Source organism: Carya illinoinensis, chromosome 12, assembly GCF_018687715.1.
Source record: "Carya illinoinensis cultivar Pawnee chromosome 12, C.illinoinensisPawnee_v1, whole genome shotgun sequence".
Classification (NCBI taxonomy): Eukaryota; Viridiplantae; Streptophyta; class Magnoliopsida; order Fagales; family Juglandaceae; genus Carya; species Carya illinoinensis.
In genome coordinates this window covers 20,910,900-20,930,201 of record NC_056763.1, presented here as the reverse complement: position 1 = coordinate 20,930,201, position 19,302 = coordinate 20,910,900, and the positions used below count along the sequence as shown (strand labels likewise).

The 19,302-nt window shown below is 33.3% G+C and overlaps 2 protein-coding genes and 1 non-coding gene across 3 annotated transcripts; all 3 read right to left on the bottom strand.

The window, feature by feature from the left end:
• Nucleotides 1–582: 582 nt before the first annotated feature.
• On the bottom strand, nt 583–1,504 carry LOC122290202 (protein indeterminate-domain 16-like). The gene has a single exon (XM_043097785.1). It carries the CDS (start codon nt 1,435–1,437, stop codon nt 886–888), a length of 552 nt encoding a protein of 183 aa, XP_042953719.1. The 5' UTR covers nt 1,438–1,504; the 3' UTR covers nt 583–885.
• A 2,335-nt stretch (nt 1,505–3,839) lies between these two features.
• TRNAL-AAG lies at nt 3,840–3,920 on the bottom strand. The gene has a single exon. It is a non-coding gene; the product is annotated as a tRNA-Leu (tRNA).
• Nucleotides 3,921–4,618: 698 nt separating this feature from the next.
• On the bottom strand, nt 4,619–10,913 carry LOC122290199 (ubiquitin-like modifier-activating enzyme 5). The gene is made up of 14 exons (XM_043097779.1): nt 10,676–10,913; nt 10,082–10,150; nt 9,834–9,947; nt 9,275–9,403; nt 8,685–8,753; nt 7,880–8,032; nt 7,713–7,749; nt 7,180–7,262; nt 6,659–6,733; nt 6,452–6,526; nt 6,233–6,319; nt 6,009–6,124; nt 5,710–5,756; nt 4,619–5,178 (listed from the first exon to the last, which is right to left on the bottom strand). The coding sequence occupies exons 1-14, from the start codon at nt 10,763–10,765 to the stop codon at nt 5,039–5,041; spliced, it is 1,284 nt and encodes a 427-aa protein (XP_042953713.1). The 5' UTR covers nt 10,766–10,913; the 3' UTR covers nt 4,619–5,038.
• Between the last annotated feature and the right edge of the window lie 8,389 nt (nt 10,914–19,302).

The following is a 19,302-nucleotide window of genomic DNA, read 5'->3' as shown; positions in this document are numbered from 1 at the left end:
TAATCTGATATACATCCATGCAAGCTTCTCGTGCTCAAGATATTCTGATAAAATTTGATTCACTCCAGGGTCTCTAGCTCTTTGTCAGCTTAATTATTACCCATGGCAGCCAGGCAGTTCATTTAAGTTTTTGAACAACAATCAAGTAGTCTTGAAAGACTCCAAACCCGTACACTGTTTCTGCTCCACCTGGGCGCGGTACTTCTGTATATCTTGGCATTTAAGTTATGGCTTCAACTACATACATATGGTGTACGGACGGCTTTTTGATCCTGTCCTCAGGTCACGAACTAGTAAACGCTCTTAGATTATCTTAGCTGTGCCATCAAATGCAGAGATGAAAATGGCTTCTTTTTTTTCTTGCTTATTTTTTCCAAATTCCAATACCATTACCCTGAAGAATTATGACTCAGAGAAATACTTGTCGGACTCGCTTGATCTCTGAATAAATAAACTTTTCCACCTTATATATATATATATATATATATATGTGTGTGTGTATAGAAGCAAATTTTTTCTGAAGTGTAAACTTAAAATTTAAAATTTGTGAAGAGAGAGAGAGAGAGAGAGAGAGAGAGAGAATGCATTCACCCCTGCAGGACCATATGGCATAGATCGCCGTGTAGATATTATTCAACATACAGATCACGATGACAAAGTAAAAAGGGCAGCGACGAAGTTATACATCTCCTGCCGCTTTTATTATGTGCTTTGATCGCTAGCTTTTGAAGTTTTTTGTTGAAGCAAATTCATTGAAGAAACCCAAGAACCCAGATTGATTTTTCCATACATACAAATCCACCTTGAAGCTTAAAACAAATTTACTGATCAGCCTTGAATTAATGGTACGTGCTACTAAAATTCTATCTATATCATTGATGGGCACTATGGCCGGAACCTTTGCCTGCAAGATTGGCAAGTGATCTCCATGCACGTAGCAGCAGTAGTAGAGTCTGCTATCTGGCGCGTTGCTCTCTCCTTCATTCTCTCTGCCTTTTCCACCTCTTCCCTCGCTCTCTCCCACATGTGCCTTGCTCTCGCAAACTCCGACTGCGCCAACTCCATTTCTCTCCTCGTCATCTCCCTCACTCTCTCCGCATGCGCCTTCTCTATCGCCGCCAGCCGAATCTGTTCGGCCGCCTGCCATTTTAACGCCTCAACGCAGCCTGCTGTCTCCGGCATGACATCGTCGTATAAGGAAGCACAGATTGGTCCGGCTAGAACACAATCAGAAGGTGGCTGGATTGGCCTCATACTGATTGATAACTGCAGGTCTAGTGCCGGGACTTCGAAAGAACTATGATGATCAGGCACCGCTGATAGATACCTTAGAGAAGTTGAAGAATCCGACGGCCGAGATGACATGCGTGATGAGGAAGCTACGGAGTTTGGAGAAGGGAGTAGCTGCAACTCCTTTTGATTTTCATGATCTTCCATTGAAAGAAAAAAGGGTGAGGTTCAGAGGAAATGATCACTGGGGAGGAAGAGATCGATGGTGAGGGAGTTTGGACGTGTGGGGGTGGCAGAGACTTGTAGCCGTATATAAACAAGCTCAACTTGTCAAAGTTACTACTATGCCCATGCTTCCCACAGATTTTTCATATATTAGGCAAAATATTAATATAATATTATTTTCTTAATAACTTTTTTATTTTTTTTTCCATATTTTATGACTATACTAACCATATGCTAATTAATTAGAGATAGTAATATTAATAACCATGTACAAAACCAGTTAATTAATATCATTATTGACTGTTAATTAATAATTAAATATAGCAATATTTTGAAATAAAATATATATTTTTGCTATGAGCAGTGTCTAGTCAAAGATAGAGAAAGGTTTAGATTTACTGTAGCTCATATATGGAGCTCCTAATTTTTGGCTATTCCAAGTAAACCATTATAGATATTAATCTGTATTGGACTATACATCTCATTGTCAAAAAAATAATATAATACTATGTATTTTAATAAATTTTTTTTTTGTATACTTTGTAAATACACTTTATATATTAATTAATAATTTAATTTTTACTTAAAATTATTATTTCTCAATTATTTTTTTCCTCAACCTAAGTATCCAACAAATACACTCCAACTAAAGAAAGAGGAAAAAAATAATAATAAGGAAAAGGGGATCTGAACAGTAGAACTTGGAGAATATTTTTAAACTAAAAAATTGTTTTAGAGATGAACAATAGAACTCCAAATTTGGAGAATAGTTTGACTTTACGATAACTCAAAAGTGGAGCATTGAAGTTTTGACTACTTCAATACAAATCATTTTAGTAAAAATTAGGTAAAATTTGATTAGGCACTCACATTTGGCTAGAGCAATACCAATGCCCTTAGTAAGGCATCATTGAAAGTTGATACAAATAGTTAGCAATACAAATTCATGTATTTTAACGAGAAAATAATGTTAGATATAATCTTAAGGTGTGTAAGTCTTATATATTTCTCTTTAAAATATAAAATCTTCTATTAAAAAATAATTTTTTTTTTCGTACAAGTCTCTTATTTGTTTATTTAAAAAAATATATATATGTGAAACTTACATATTTTAAAACTGTATAAATCAATTCCCTTAATATAATGTGCCCTCTTTCCTTATCCAACAACATCCATGGGATTGAAAACTAACATATGATTGTTAATTTGTTACATAGGAAAGAAAACAATATGAATCAATTAATAAACAAAATAATGTATGGGGATTGTTTGGTAATTGATGCTGGAAAATATGAACAGGAGGGGAAATTCCGTTATAGAAAAGCCAAAGTGAAAACGGATCACGTTATTAGGCCATGAGTGAACTTTTTTGTGTTCTTGTGCATTGTATCACTTTTTCTTTTTCTTTTTTTTTTTTAAAATATATATAAATTTATTTGACTTTTTTTTTTCTTTTCTCATTGGGGTGTGAGAATGAAAGGAGGGTGTGGGTGTATAATTATTACATTCGCACGTGCGCTGTGGTTGTTTTTATTTTTTTTAATTTAATTTTGGTTTAAATGGATATTTTTCCTTAGCTTTATGGTAGGCCTAGGTTGTCGGACCCTAAGTACCTAATAATACTACTAAATAATAAGAAGAAAAAAAGCTTCTTGCTTTTTGATTGAGCAGCCCATGGTACGCCTGGCACGTGGGATGGGCACACTGGTAAGGCTGACCAGGAATGTGGGTCCCCTTTTTTTCCTTTATTTTTTATATTTATATTTTTTTCATGACCTTTCTACTTCTCACTTCATGTGGGTCGAAAGTTTATCAGATTTGTTTGTGCTTTTACATCCATGAAGAAGCCGACTTGGTTTCTTCATCCACTTTTTTTTTTGTTATTTTTAGGTGGGGTGTTTTCAATTTGAATAATGATACGTACAGTGATTTTTATGTATTTTATAAATATTTTATTAATATAATTGATTATATTAATTTTTTTAATATATAACCAATTACATCAATAGAATATATAAAAATATACCTAAAAATAATTACATATAAAATTTTTATTTCAATTTAAATTTCTTCATAAACTTGATTAGGCAGTAAAAGATATTAATCTCGATTAAGTATTTATTTTAAGAAAAAAATTTTAAAAAAACAACTTATAAAAATAATATTATTTTATAAAAATATTCTAAAAGATATGATTGATGAAAGAAAATAGGGATTTGTGGAGGGAAAAATATAATTACAAGCATAATTATGTACTAATGTGATGTGATTAGTTAAAAAATAAATTTTATTAAAAACAGTATTAATTTAAATTTTAAGTATAAATAAATCAATATTTGTACACAGATTAGTACGTGACTGTTTTTGTACGTAGCAAAACTATTTGTGGAGAGTGGGATTTGAACCCACGCCCTTTCGGACCAGAACCTTAATCTGGCGCCTTAGACCAACTCGGCCATCTCCACTTCAACGCTGCAATTTTCTTTCTCGTTTTGTTGATTTTATTATTTCATTGTCCATTTCCCAACACTTTCTACCCAGCAGCCTAGTTAGACAAACAAAAATTTCTCAGGATCCTCCCCATCCATTCCATTCCCCCAATGCACACGGATCTTCTGACATTCCCTTCGGACTCCATGACCTCTCGGGAGCTTGAGGTTGTCTCCCTCCCTCGCTCTCTGCTTCTTCCCCCACCCAAAAAGGCACTTTTCCAGAACCAATCCCTTGCCGGACATTGTCATCCCCAATAAATTCTCTTCTCGTATAGCCCCCCGTAGATCTCTCCAAACACAAAGGCTAAGTATAATTCCGATTTCTAGTCGGTCAAATTCGCTTATTAATTTCATTTCAAGAAATTAATTATTTTTCTTATCATTTTATCCTGAATGCTGAATGCCAGATACTTGTCATAACTTCATGCAATGGCATACTTGGTAAGGAATTTGTATCGATCTATCAGTGGCATGAAGCATGGAGGCGTCTTGTTAATTTAGCCTTGTAGATTATAATATTTGTTCATTGATTATTGAGATATATTGAACTTCCTGCAATTACTTCTTTCCCTTCTGCTTCCACTTCTCATAGTCAAGCTGGTTTCTAGATCTGACTCGTCTTTCTTGCAGGCAGGTGTCTCAGAAGCTATATATTTTTGTGAAGCAAGAGATTTAAGTGATTCAGGCATTGCATATTATATTGCATCTCACAAAATACCATCAATGGCCGGTGTAAATGTAAGCCTCGTAATTTGATGTCTAAATGTGCTCTATAGCTTGGGCATATATAGTTGTTCCTGAGCCAAGGCTTCTAATGTGCGACTTCTAAATTGAAGGTCTGGAAATACCAAACTACTACAGACGAATGAAATTATAAAAAGTTTGAAGAGCCCTTCTCCCCCATTCCCCCACTCTATGGAAGAATGATAAATTAACAATCACAAATCATGCTCTCCAACAATATGGTAAAGAGTTTCAGTACCATTTTTTGCCTGATAGCCCCTGAAGGCTATTGTTGGAATAGAGGTATTGATATCATTGGCTTGCTAAAGGAATTAGCTTTCTGTGTAGGGAGGAACTGTTGGTGGACATCAATTAGAGTTTAGAGAATCAAGTTGCCTACGAAGATCTTCTAGATCATCGATAGAAGTAAGTGGTGGTTCAGAACCTGGAAGTTTTTTAGGCTCGTCTGCACTTGGGAGCTCACGGACAAGACCTTCTGGAAGAGCATCTGAAGGGAAAGGCAACATCAGAGAAAATAATTGACAAACAAACACCCATATGCTTTAGCATGAAAAATATTTTAACCCTGCTACAATTTCTAGGACAAAGGTCTTTGTCAAGCCCTCCCCTATTTTCTTTCATGTCTATGAACCAACAAACGAATAGAATCAAACTAGAGGGATGAACGCAAAATGAAAAGTCAGCAGACAAATACTAGTGGATTGTCAGCAGTGGACTGAATTCCCCACATGAGGGATAAAATCCTTAAAACAAACGAGGGGACCAATGTGGAAAGTGTTTTGGGCATTCAGTGGTATGTAAATCCACAGAATCCATGAAACAATGCCATTTTGGTGCCTGCTTTTCTGACACTAGCGCACAACATGGCCCCTCAAACAACCAGTCAATAGAACCATAAAAAGAAAGGAGCGCCTACTTTAATTAAACACCACAAGAAAAAGGACCATTTGCAATAGAAATTAAGCAAAAATGGACCGCAAGATATCTCAATAAGCTAAAGCATGAAATGATGAATTACCAGTACTAGCTGCACCCATGCTATCCAGCTCATTATCATCGACAACACTGAAAACTCAAACAAAGAAAAGATATCACTAACCTTGACAGCTAAGATTCAACAAAGTAATGTAATTCATACAAGCTTATGGAGCTATTGATATGCTTTTGACGCCAACAATAATCAGGATCAAGAGTTGAAAGTTAGATCAGGCATCGATCTTTTCCTCTAAAAACCATGTGACTCGGGGGGCTCAAACACCGTGGAACATTTCTTGGTCAAGAATTAAAAGAAAAGAAAGCTAAATTCAAGAGAAGCACCTTATGTTCCATTCGTTGTCAGCATGAAGTGAGACTTCTGTGGCAGATAAGTCTTCAGCTTCCATCTTTGCCTTGAGTGCAGCATCCCTAGCTGGCTTAGCCAAGAAATACTCCTTCTGCAAACAAAATATATAACTCCGACCACAGTAGTTAATAAGTAACCTGATGTGTATATTTCAGTAAATGAACTTTGGTGAACCAAGGCTTGAATCGAAGCATGTTACCTGTCGTTCTAGACAAGCTGCATTTGAACACTGAGGGTTCGGCTTCATTTCCATGGTCGGGAAAAAGTCTTTAAGAGAATTATATCCCTGCAAGTAAGCAAATGCAAGGTGAGATCAGTATGTCAGTTGGCATTAAAACAAAAAAGGAGGTAAACTAGAGTAGCCTTGCAATCTGCTAGTCAGTAAATATATTGAGAAAGAGAGAATGCAAAGAGTTACCAAGTACGGGGAAACATGTCCAAACTTAAGCAAGAATTTAAGTGTGTTCTGGACAAGAAGCCCAGCAACAACTCCCTACAAAACCAAATAAATTTGCCGATAATGGAAATGCAGCAGTTACAATGATAATAATGTACACAGCAAAAAACACTACCGAGAACTTTTTCTTATTTTGTTTTTTTTACAAGTACTACGGAGAACTCATACCATGGTGGTAGGTAAAGAGGCAGCACAAACCCCTTCACGCTTTAGTGTCCGTTCATCTATTCCTGATGCCACAACCTACAGCAGAAAGGAAAAAATAAAGAGAAATGATATTTGCAATCATAAAATTCCCAAGCGCCCTACAACCCCTTTGAAAAAAGTGAGTAAATACAAGACCCACATGAAAAAAAATAATAATAATTATTTAATAGTGGATCCTACTCTTTTTCAAAACGATTGCACGGCACTTACGCACTGCACGACTGTATGTAGTATTACTCTATTTTAAAGTTTCATGTTCCATTTATAATGGATTTTTCAGATTGAGAGTTAGAAAAGTAAGATGTTCATGAAGAATAAAAAAATATAACCCTTGGATGTAAAAGTCGCCAATTCTTTTTTTTAAAAAAAGCTTTTTAAAAAAATCAAAATACATTTAAATTGAAATAAATTACATAACAGCATCAGAGATAGTATATTAAGAAGGCAATGTCATCCAAATTTGGATATATGAAAGTTCATACCAGAGGAGGTGCACATGCAAAACAGGCACTTTCGCCAGGTATCAACAGCTGAATATGACCAGAAACAGCGTCCTCAGATACACCTATGCAAATTTAAGTTTTCAAGTAAATTTCCTGTAAAGTGCATCAATGTACACCTACATATATAAAACTTGCAGAAGCCCAAACCTTAAACTTAGAAATTATATATTCAATAATAACAATGTTGTTAGACACAAAGTTTTACATCTAATAGATGTGGGCATATGCTTGTCCGTATTTGTAATAAGTTGACAGTTTACACCTGTAAGTATCTAGATATGGATCTTGACCATCACTAAACATGGAATGGCACGAGCTGATGACTAGAATATAATATTTTTACCCAGGAAAATGCCTGCCATAGAGTACTGAAATGTAAGTGTAAGATGTATCCACAACAAAGTTTTTCACATTATCTTTCTCACAAATATTTATAAGTATATAATTCAAAATTTTAGGCAGTTCTGATGACCACTAATGAAAGATAAAAATACAGTAACTCTGGTACTTGCCAGACTCCATCCACGTCTGATTCAGTTCATTGCAAGCCTGTACAACCATTTATGAAATTAGATATGAAATGAGAGAGAGAGAGAGAGAGAGAGAGAGAGAGAGAGAGAGAGAGATGTATGACCTTGTATTTCAAACAATAAAAGACCCACTGTTGAAGTTAAATTACCTGGTTGACAGCCATCCTAGCTTCATAATTATCTACACAGCTTAAGACCAGATCCACTCCACTACCTTCTTTCCTTGGGCAGAATGACTTATTTTTCAAACTTGACATAAACGTTTCAAAACCTTGCACCGTGGTGATGTTCAGTGTATAGCTCTAGACAAAAGATGCACTGATAAGTGTGAAGGAAGCACATATAGAACAAGGTCAATGAGATTTAGCCGCATCAACTACCAGAGCAACCATAGAAAATCTGACCTAGTCCTATGATGCAATTCTTTGGTGAAAAAACTTATCAAGTTCGGAGCTCTTATCCAAGCCAAATTCAACACTTCATTATAACAGCTCTGGTAAATTCAAAATCTCGTTTTATTGTTTTATACATCAGTATACTTATCCAGTATAAGCATGGCAATTCCAACATACTCAGATTATGAGAATTTAGATTAGGAAATCTAGCCAAAGGAAAAACATTAAACAGCCTCAAATCAGAGGGTTTTACAAATTTAACAGGTTAAACAAGGCCCACACTTATCAAAAAAAAAAAAAAAAAAAAGGCCCACTGGCTTTAGATGAGTTCAGATTCATGAGTTCATGATAAAACTTCCATTATGAGGCTCTATTAGTTCAAATCCATAAGTTCATGCAAGGATTTTTCAATAGGGAAAAAAAACCCTTGGAAAAATACTAGGAATGGTAAAAAGAAATATCAGCGAATAACTCCTAAAAACACACATTGAAACCAAGATAATAAAAACCTCACTATGTAACGAAATCACAAGGCACAAAAATTTCGTAAAGCATTTACCTCCAGCACAACATCAGGATTTATGTCTGAGAGAGTTTGGACAGCAGCATCTGTCTTTGTCATACCAACCTGAAAAGTCAAATCAAATTACATCCATTATTAGCATGATTGTGCATTCCTTCACTAAAAGAACTTTCTTATGCTAGAGAGAAAATTATTTATGGTCTGCAAAACAGTTAGGAAGATTGTTATTATTTACTTGTAATGGCAATCCATAAATATATAAGTTTTTTTCATCTTCATAATTAATAATTTATAAAAGATCATATTGATTTTTTTTTTTTAATTTTCTTTTTTATTTAGCGATAAATATTTTTCAAAATATTTTTTTCATATGAATCACATTCGATTAAATCTTTATTTTTAGTCATACGACATTGACAATAAAGATTGGCACTAAATTTCAAAAGCTATTATCTAAAAATAACACTTAAGTCTGAAGCATATAATATCCAATAAAGCAGAAAGAGTATATGGTATTATCTAAAAATCATCAATGCTTAACTTTTGAAGCATATACAATCCAAAAACGAGGAAAATATATGGTGAAAACTTAAAGTATGAATCAATAATGAGAATAATGTGAATACCTGTTCTGGACGAAAGAATAACCTATTCATGTTTGCTAACTCCACTCTGTCATAATCATATAACAAAAGTCGACCTATACCACACCTTGTCAACATCTCAGCAGCAACACTTCCGACACCACCAATTCCCTGTGACCTCATGAGACATCAGAAAATCAGAACCACCATACTACGTGCGTTGATTACATGTTACAAATAAATATATATATATATATGTTGGGGAAATAGTGGAAGAAGGCTAAAAACAACTTGACTAAAACGGATTTCATTTTCTTTTTCTTTCTTTCTTTTCTCTGAGCCGAACTTCGGTTTTCTATGGCTACTCTAAAGCTGCCCGCAAATCACAGTGTATAACTTCCAAATAGTATGAACCAGTGGGGCATACTAAGTATTCAACCACACTGGCATTACTAGTAGTAGGCAAACGAAACCAGTAATTCATTCTATTGCCACAACCAGAAGTGATGAGTGCTTTGCGGTAACAAAAATGCATTCTTTTGCAACAGGCTACTATTCTATAGAAATTAAAGAAATACTGAAGGAGAAGATAAATACAGACAACTATGGCAACCGAGAACTCCCGTATTCTTTCATAGTTCTCCACAATTCCCATCCTCTGAAGTGCCATTAGCCTACTATAAGGATTGCTATCCACCACCTCTGCACTCATATCCTGCCACCACAGCAATTAATGTGTGAATCACTGATTTACTTATCAAAAGAAAATGTGTGAATCACTGATTTTATCAGAAAGAGTATGCACAGCGCAAAAATGAGGTACAAACTTTCGAGATACACTATGGTTACCTGGACTTTCAAACGCCGAACAGGTCCTGACTTTTCTAGATTTGTGAGATGTTCTACTCGTAATCGTAGCTACAAAACACATTCACAGAACTCATAAGTCACGACCATGAATCAGAATATCACAAAAAAAAAAAAATCAATATGATTAATTATAATTCATATTGTTGCAAAAACTTCAATTTTCCATCTTTTTGAACCCCAAGGAAGCCCAAAAATACATCAGTAATTTATCCTACCAACAAAAGCCAATATGCATAAAACATTAGCTGGAACTCTTCCGTCGCATAATTTCCACCAAAAACAGAAAAAGAAAAAATGCGGTATCATTTCTGCATTTTATTAAGTTAAAACAAACTTTACAGTAAAGCTACACGGCGCATCCGAATGGTGTCATTACCGATCAGAACATAGATTTTTACGCCAACAAAACTACACTGCGAGTCCGAATTCGCCCCGATTCAAGTGGTCCAAGTGAATACATGATATCAAGAATTCAAGCGAAGGTCCGCAAATTCTCATACATCAATTCTCATACAGATAAATAATGAAATATATAACTAACTATATGCGTATAGGTATATGAAATAGAAATACCTTAGCAATTGAAGCATGATGCGAAGGATCGGGAAGCGATTGGTTCAGAGATTCGAGATCACGCAGCAACTCTTTCAGTTCTGCCTCCATTGCACCCCCTCTCTCTCCCCTCTGCGTGTGAGATGTCTCAGCGACTGCTTCCCCCTTAGATTCGTTCCCCTTGCTTGCAGTTTTTGTTGTGGAAATTGGCAAATTGCCAAATTGAAAAGGAACGGAAATGCTGTACAGAAAATCAGAGCTTCGTTCTTTTCGTGTTAGTTTGGGCTTTAAAATATTGTAAGACCCAATATATTGATTCATATCTGGGCTAGGCTCGCAGCTTTTGGGCAAAGTTTGGAGGCTAGTGTTCACCATAAATTGGGCTCTACTATTGGGCCCCACATCTTAATATCTATACACTGTAACAGCCCATTTGTATTGGACTAGGAATCATGGGCTAGGATCGCAGCCATTGGGTAAAGTTGCGAGGCTAGGGCCCACCATAAATGGGGCTCTATTCTTGGGCCCTATATCTTAAGGGCGGCGCTAGTCCAACCGCTGAGGCTCCCACTTTTTTTGTATTTTTTTACATATATTTTTTTAACACATTTACATATTTTTTTAAAAATAAAAAAATTCATAATATTATTAAAAAACACTTACTTAATCATTAAGTAAAAAATAACAATAATAATAAAATAAAAAAAGTCACAACAGTATAAACCAGCAGTAAAAACCAAAACCATCGGTAAGAGTAGCATTTTCTATATCTTAGTATCTATGCACTGTAACAGCCCATTTGTATTGGATTTCTCAATGTTATCCTAAATTATAAAAAATAGAAATATCACTATTAATCGTAAATATGTAAGTCTCATATAATCACTTAAAAAAAAATATGAGATTCATATAAAAATAAAATTAATTTTTTCTTACTTTTTTTTTTAAAAATAACTGTACGATATTTCCACGTATCACACTATATAACGTTACTCTGTAAAAGAATAGAATTCCCCTCGCTCTAGGGAGAACAAGTAGGAAGGAATAAACAAATAGGAATCTTTACTATTTGTAAGGATGCCCATTCCTACACGATATGTATAGCTTAAAAAACTATTTTACTAGATATTTATCTTTGAAAATCTATGATACTAGATATTTATTCTATTATTGATACAGACTCTACAACTTGGTAACTGGAGATTCTTCTTTCAATATCATTAAAGTAAAACTAATTATTAATTATTTTCAAACTATAAATGATTTGATATTCTCGTTCTGATCTACATCGTATAATACCATCAAACTGTTTACATAATCACTTGTTTTTAAAAATATTATTATATTTTATATTAAAATGACAGTGCTGCATTTCCATATTTCACGATCTGATCAGATTTTCATAACTTTATATGCAATAGATATTATCCATTTAATATAAAATATATTGGTAATTTCAACCATCATGTTCTAAAAATTTACAAACTCAATTCTTTATCATAAGTCTAACATGAGACTTGAAAGATAAGCAAAAGTAAATAAATAAAAGGAGAGAAGAAAACCAATATAGTCTTTATATTTTTCTGTATTTGGCCAATATTAGATTGAACGGAGGAGAAAGAATGAATTAATCATCATATTTAATTGCAATTTGCAAGGCTGATTAATTGTTAGTTAATCTTCTTCCTTTTCATTACCGACAAATTAAATCACGTGGAACTCACAATTAAATAAAGATAATTCAGATGATATTAACAAAACAAATAATATAAGTGTAACTTGCTCGAATAGAGGTCCTAACTTCTGCAATATATAATACATGAATAAAGACTTTATGTATAGTTACTTTTGTATACATTTTAAGCATTTTATTAATGTGATTAATTACGTCATTTTTTTAATATAAAATAACTGCTTTGATTAATTACATCAATAGAATTTGTAAGAAATACACAAAAGTGACTCTATGTAACAAAACTTTAATACAATACTATCATCTCACTTGTATCCTAGTATATATGATGTTGACATATTTATCATCATTTGATGATAAAAAAAATATGTAATATATGATCATTTAATTATAATAAATATGTCATATTTTATTTAATAAAATGTAAGTAGGATGATAATATAGTATATATAATTTTCCATATATATATTGAATTCAGAGAGATCAAAAGAGATTGATACGCCATGCACCCACCATTCCACGCACGAAGAATGTTACAGCCTCCACATATCATATATAAATATATATATATATATATATATATATGTAATATCAATCTGTCAACCCTAAATGTCTATGTCAATGCTTCTTTAACTATCTTTACGTAAATTCTTCTACCATATAATCATAATGTATATTATATATATATATATAGAGAGAGAGAGAGAGAGAGAGAGAGAGAGAATATAATTTATATAATTAAAATGATTGAGTTCATAATTATTTTTTATTCGGTTAAGTTTTGGAAAAAAAAAATAATTTAATCTATTATTAATTGGGGAGTCTTGGATTCAAAAACTTACTCTACTTTGTCACTTAAGTCTTATCATCTCTCATATCATTTATGTGGCACATTTTAATTGGCTTATCCTATTTGTCACTTAAGGTATATTTGGATTTTAACACTATCTCAAATCATATATAAATAGTAATTAACTATTTGTAAATAGTACTAAATTGTTTATAAACTGCAATTTGAGATGGTCTAAGCTCCCAAAAACACAACATAGGTTGTTTGGATTGAGAAATACTTGCAACTCATTTCATCTCATCATTACAATTTTTTCAAATTTCTATATAAAATATAATAAATAATTTAATTTTTTTAAATCACAAAACAATAATAATATTAAAAAATAATATATAATATTTAATTTTCATCTAAAATAATCTCATATCATCGCAATATTCAAAAAACTTATTAATCATCAACTATTTAAAATACAAAGCATAACAAGTGTGTGTGAAAGATGGGATTGCTATGTTTTTTGAATGAGAGTAGTGACGATGGGTTTTGCAGGAAGGAATCAAAGGCACTGTAAATGGATGTAATTGAGTACCTTTAATTTAGCTGACCAAGGAAAGGCTATCCGTCAATTTTCAGCTTCCACCACCAGCCAGTTTATTCAACATCTGCGTATCACTGTTTTTGGTACTGCATGCATCTCACTGCTTTTACTGTATAAAGAATTGATGCACTGACTGCAGCATGCATGCATGCTTGCTTGCTTCAGCACCAGAAGTCCGTGCCGCATGCACCACTTTATATTATTAAGAGACCTATATCTATATCAATATCTATATATATATATATATTTATATAGAATAACTTCCGGCTGCCTCCACCGCTCTCCCCTCCACCGGCAGCCTCCACTGTAGAGGATTAAGGATCCCATTTTCCATCGCCCTCCCGCTCACTCTGATCCTATCTCTCAGGAACAACAAACCCCTCCCTCAAGCTCGAGTCCCACCCCTGCCTCCCAACTAAGGAGCTGTTAATTGGATTAAGAAAACATCTCATATTATCTTATCATTATAATTTTTTTTTAAATTCTCATATAAAATATAATAAATAATTCACATTTTTCAAATCTCAAATCAACTTTTTCAAATTTTAAAATAATAATAATATTAAAAAATAAGATTCTAATAATATTTTATTCAACTTTCATCTAAAAGCATCTCATCTCATCTCACTATCCAAACAACACCTAAGACTAGTTCAAGAAGGACTTAACATAAAAATTTTATGAGAAATTTTATTTATAATCCTCAAGTAGGAACTGTATGTGCAGACCTTTTATTAAAAGAGAGAAAACATCATTTGATAAGGGATATTTTAGTAATTTTAAAAAACTTTAAAAATAAAGTTGTCTATACCTATATTCAAATAGGGACTGTACGTAGCATTGCTCCAATTTTATTTCTATTAGGATTTGCTTATTTTATTTCTACAAAATAGGGCTTGTAAAATTAACCATTGATAAAGGAAATTTTTTAACATGAAAAGTTCGAGATTTATGATCTCTTAATAAAAATAAAAATAAAAAGGTCATGATATTTATGTTTGTGGTCTCTTTTTTTTTTGAATAACAGATCACATCCATTCATTAAAGAGGACTTACAAATTTGACTTAAACAAGTCAGTTACAACGGTTGATAGCTTCCCAACACACTAATGTGGTTGACATAGTCTAGTCCAGATTGCGAATCTCTAAAGACCTAAGTCTAAGAGACAGCACAACTCTATCTAAGATAGAGTTACCAAATCCCTATACCCGACTAAGCGGGATATAGGGTACCAACCCCACCAAACACCGCTAAGCGGAGGGGGGACTAATTTTTTGGATTTTTTTTATTGAAAACAAAGACAATAAAAGAAACTATATGGAAAACACTGTACACGAAAAACCAGTGTAGTCCGTAAGTACTGTAGCGCGTGCAACACACGCGCCACTCTATGAGAGAACCAACTGCCAGTCTTGGAAGTCCCCGACTCACAGGTCCCAGAAACGCCGCTCGTGGCATCGGCAGAGGGATTCCCGGTGGCGCGTGAGCACCACGCGCCGGAACGACGGGAAACTTTAACCCGCGCGTGCGGGCCACTCTCCACTCCGATTGGCACCGGATTCGGTGGTCTTGAAGATCGGTGGCTGGGCTACGCCATGGAGGTGCGCATCTTGGTCGGTGGTCGCCGGATGCTTCCAGATCTGTGATTCCCCCTTATACAGCCGAAAAAACAGAAAAAAAACAAAACCAGAAGGTGGAGGGGGAGGGAGGCGGGGAGATGGAGGGAGGAGGGAGGGAGCCGAAGCTCCCACCCCCTCTAGCCGATAAACGTTTGTTGTAGTTTAGAGAGAAGGGAGAGGTTTTAGAGAGAGAGAGAGGTAAGAGCTCAGCCGGTCGGGTCTTTCTCAAGCTAGCCTCCTTTATGTTTGTGGTCTCTCTTGCTCGAAATGGGTTTAATTTTTATATTATCATGAGTTTTCTGGTTCCATAAAAATTATTCAAAGCATGGGGTATATCCATCATTTAAAGTAAGCTCAAGGGGTTGCGAATTTCATCAATATCACTACAATAATTTACATCAGTCATTTTCAAGCTTCTAAAGGTAGCAAGTACTCCTTCAACAAGCTTCTTGCTCTAATTTTCTGATTTTTTTTATTTGCTGCCTAATAATCCAACCAAAAAAGTCACAATCATATAAACACACACACACACATATATATATACACATATATATGTATATGTATGCATGATTGTTAATAGAGAGAGGAAAGTGTTACTCTTTCCACTAGTGTCTCCTATTGGGAGCTATTGTTGGGATTTTTTTATTTTTTTTATTATTATTTTTACTTAATGATTAAGTAAATATTTTTTAACAATATTATAATTTTTTTTAAATATATTTAAAAGTATTAAAAAATATATATATACAAAAGCAACTAACTGGAACCTAGCCAGCAGATGCTCCCAGCTGTGGCTGTAAAGCCATCCATAAATATATATATATATACACACACACATACACACACTAGACTAGTTAGGTGCCCACCAAACCCTTATGAATTCTCATGTACTCCGAAGAAAAGCATCTCTATAATGATTTAACTTATTTTTAATTATGTATTGATGATATATGATATATGATCATGGCCATTTCTATGATATATCTTGTACAGCCATCTATATGTCACACATCATAGCTAATTGTAATAAAATTCATATTTATGTGCTAGTGCGTGACATTAATAAACACTGATATCAAACTACCACACTGAGATTTAAATATAAAAATTTAAAATTTAAAATTTAAAATTTAAAAAAAAAAAATTCCTATTGTTCATAATTACTTCTTCGGAAGGTGAAATTGGCGAAAGGCATAAATTAACTCATGAATCAATAAATAGTTGCATTTGTATGTATGCAAATCAAGGAATATGATCAACACACAACCATTTTCACAGATATTCATATTTTAAATTAAGGATATTTATATATATATATATATATATATATATATATAGATAAACCCTTATAAAAATCCTGCCATGCATTTGAAAAATGTACCCTTATTTTAAACATGATTGTGTAAAAGACGGTCAAAATAATTGTGCGTCTATAATTCAATAAGAAAAATGAGTCATTGATAGGTGTCGGGCGCTCTTGGTGTGTACCATACATTTGAACATGATAGCTAAACTTCTTGGCAAAAAATTCAAACTAAAATACAACTTTGTTGGAACAGGAGGTTTGGCCCTATTTGAAACTTGGAGTTTAGTCTAATTTTAAAATTAAATCTAATATTTAAATATCTCATTCTAAAAAATCATTAAATTTATCTCAACTCAAAACCTCTTTATACGGAAGACCCACGACCTTTTTTAACTTCTTATAAATACATTAAAATTTATTTTAACATTTAAATACATCTAAACTCACTTTAGGTAGACTTTACAAAACTCACTTCATCATCTCAACTTACTATTATTAATAAAAAACCTAACTTATCTCAACTCAAGTCAACATCCAAACCGAACCTAGAGTGTATGTTCTTAAAGCAGCAAATATCTTTCTTCCTTGGCTTCTTTTTTGTAATTAATTTCTAAGGAGTAATTCCCTTCACATTTGCATCATATATATATATATATATATATACACACGTACAATATTTTGTTGATGGGTTAATTAATTCATGACTTATGCAGCCCATATATATACATAAATAGGCTGCTGCGTGCAAGGGAAGTCTTTAAGGAAGGGATGTAACTCTAATTGCCTTGACTTCAATTTTTCTTGCCGCAATTAAACATCATGAATATTGTGCATAGTCCATACCACATTCACTCCGTTGATTGAGGCATATATAGATCGATCAATAAACTTCTATAAATTTCGAGGCTTTAAATGCATTACAAACTGACTTAATTACGTACAAAAATATTGTTAAGTTGTTAAGAGTGTTATGTTATATACGACACGTCATATTATACTTATAGATATATATACTGTCACATCAACACATGCAATAAGGTAAAATAGGATGAGAGTATTGTAGTATATATTTGTTAAAGAGAAATGTCACAGCCACAAAGAGATCTTACAAAAAATAAACTCATATATTAATATGATTTCATATAATACCATAGATCTAATTTACAATAAAAATAATTTTATAATCTAACGTACCATATTAAATCATGTCAATTTGTGAGTTTATTTTTATAAAATATCTTTATGACTAAACCATTTCTCTTATGATAAATCTCAACTGAGACTAATATCATAATTAATAATTCCTTATGATTGAATAGTAGTAAGATTTCTAATAGTTAAAAAAATCCATTCTTAGCCACACACCCAAGCATTTGGCAAAGGATTTCTTATTGGCTAAAACTCAACTAATATTTAGTAGGCCGGTTAATCTTTGTGAACCGTTGATTTGTGTTAGCTAGGGAAAATATATTCAAAATTTTTTATGACATTCGACGTCACACTATATTTTTTTATTTTTAAAACAAATATTACTACGCATAATTATCGAGTACATAAATATCGCGTAATTATTTTTAAAAAAATACTTACATAATCACGACTACAAATATAATTAACACACCCTAACAATTGACATCACCTCAATAACTTTTACTTACTTTTTAGAGACTCAAACACAATACGAAAAGGGCTAAAACAAGAAACTTAAGCCATGCATATAGGAGAAAAAAAAATATTAAATAAAAATGGCATGCAATGATTAAAATGTTTAGAAGAGGGTCGTGGCACATGGAAAGTAATGCCTACCAAACCAAAAGAATTAATCTCCATAGCCTTTTGGCGTGATTGGAAAATGAAGATTTGTGTTCCACCAACTCATCCATATCTTCAAAGTTCAAACGGCCTTATCCAAAACCTTATAAACATTCCTTCCCTAATACATATCCAATTCAAAGGGTGAACCACTCCCCCCTCCCAAAAATGAAAAAGAAAAACAATTCGTTTTCATTTCGTCCCCACAACATGATAAATATCTATCTAGCTAGCTTAGCTTCATTTACACAATTCTCTCTTTGATCTCTCATTTTACTACATGATATATATCATATGCGTGCATGCCTTGAGATCATTATAAAATATTCAAATATAATAAAAAATGAACAAAACAAGGGGAGGAAAGGCATGCCACATGATCCATTATTAACACCTACCTTGGTCCTTGTCTAAACCATCTGCAAAGTGTATGATTCAGATACACTATGTACATAGAGTAGCCATCCGTGCAAGCAAGTGCAATATCATATATGCTAGTGGGAATCATGTGCATGCGTTGGAGATTCAAATGCAACCCCCTTTAAGCCTTCCTTTTATTTAAACAAATATATTTAATATTGTAATTAATATTATTAACTTCTTGATTATGATGAAGTTTGAAATCCGTACACCCATCATGATCTTCTTGATCAATCTAGGGCCGGGAGGCTCAATTCAATCAATAAACAACCGTTGCTAATAACATCATATCAATCTTTGCTTATTCAATGCGATTTGTCCGATTGTTACTATAAAAATAATAAATATTTGTGACGAATTGTTTACTAAGAGAATATATTATTTTGACAGATAATAAATAGAAAATAAC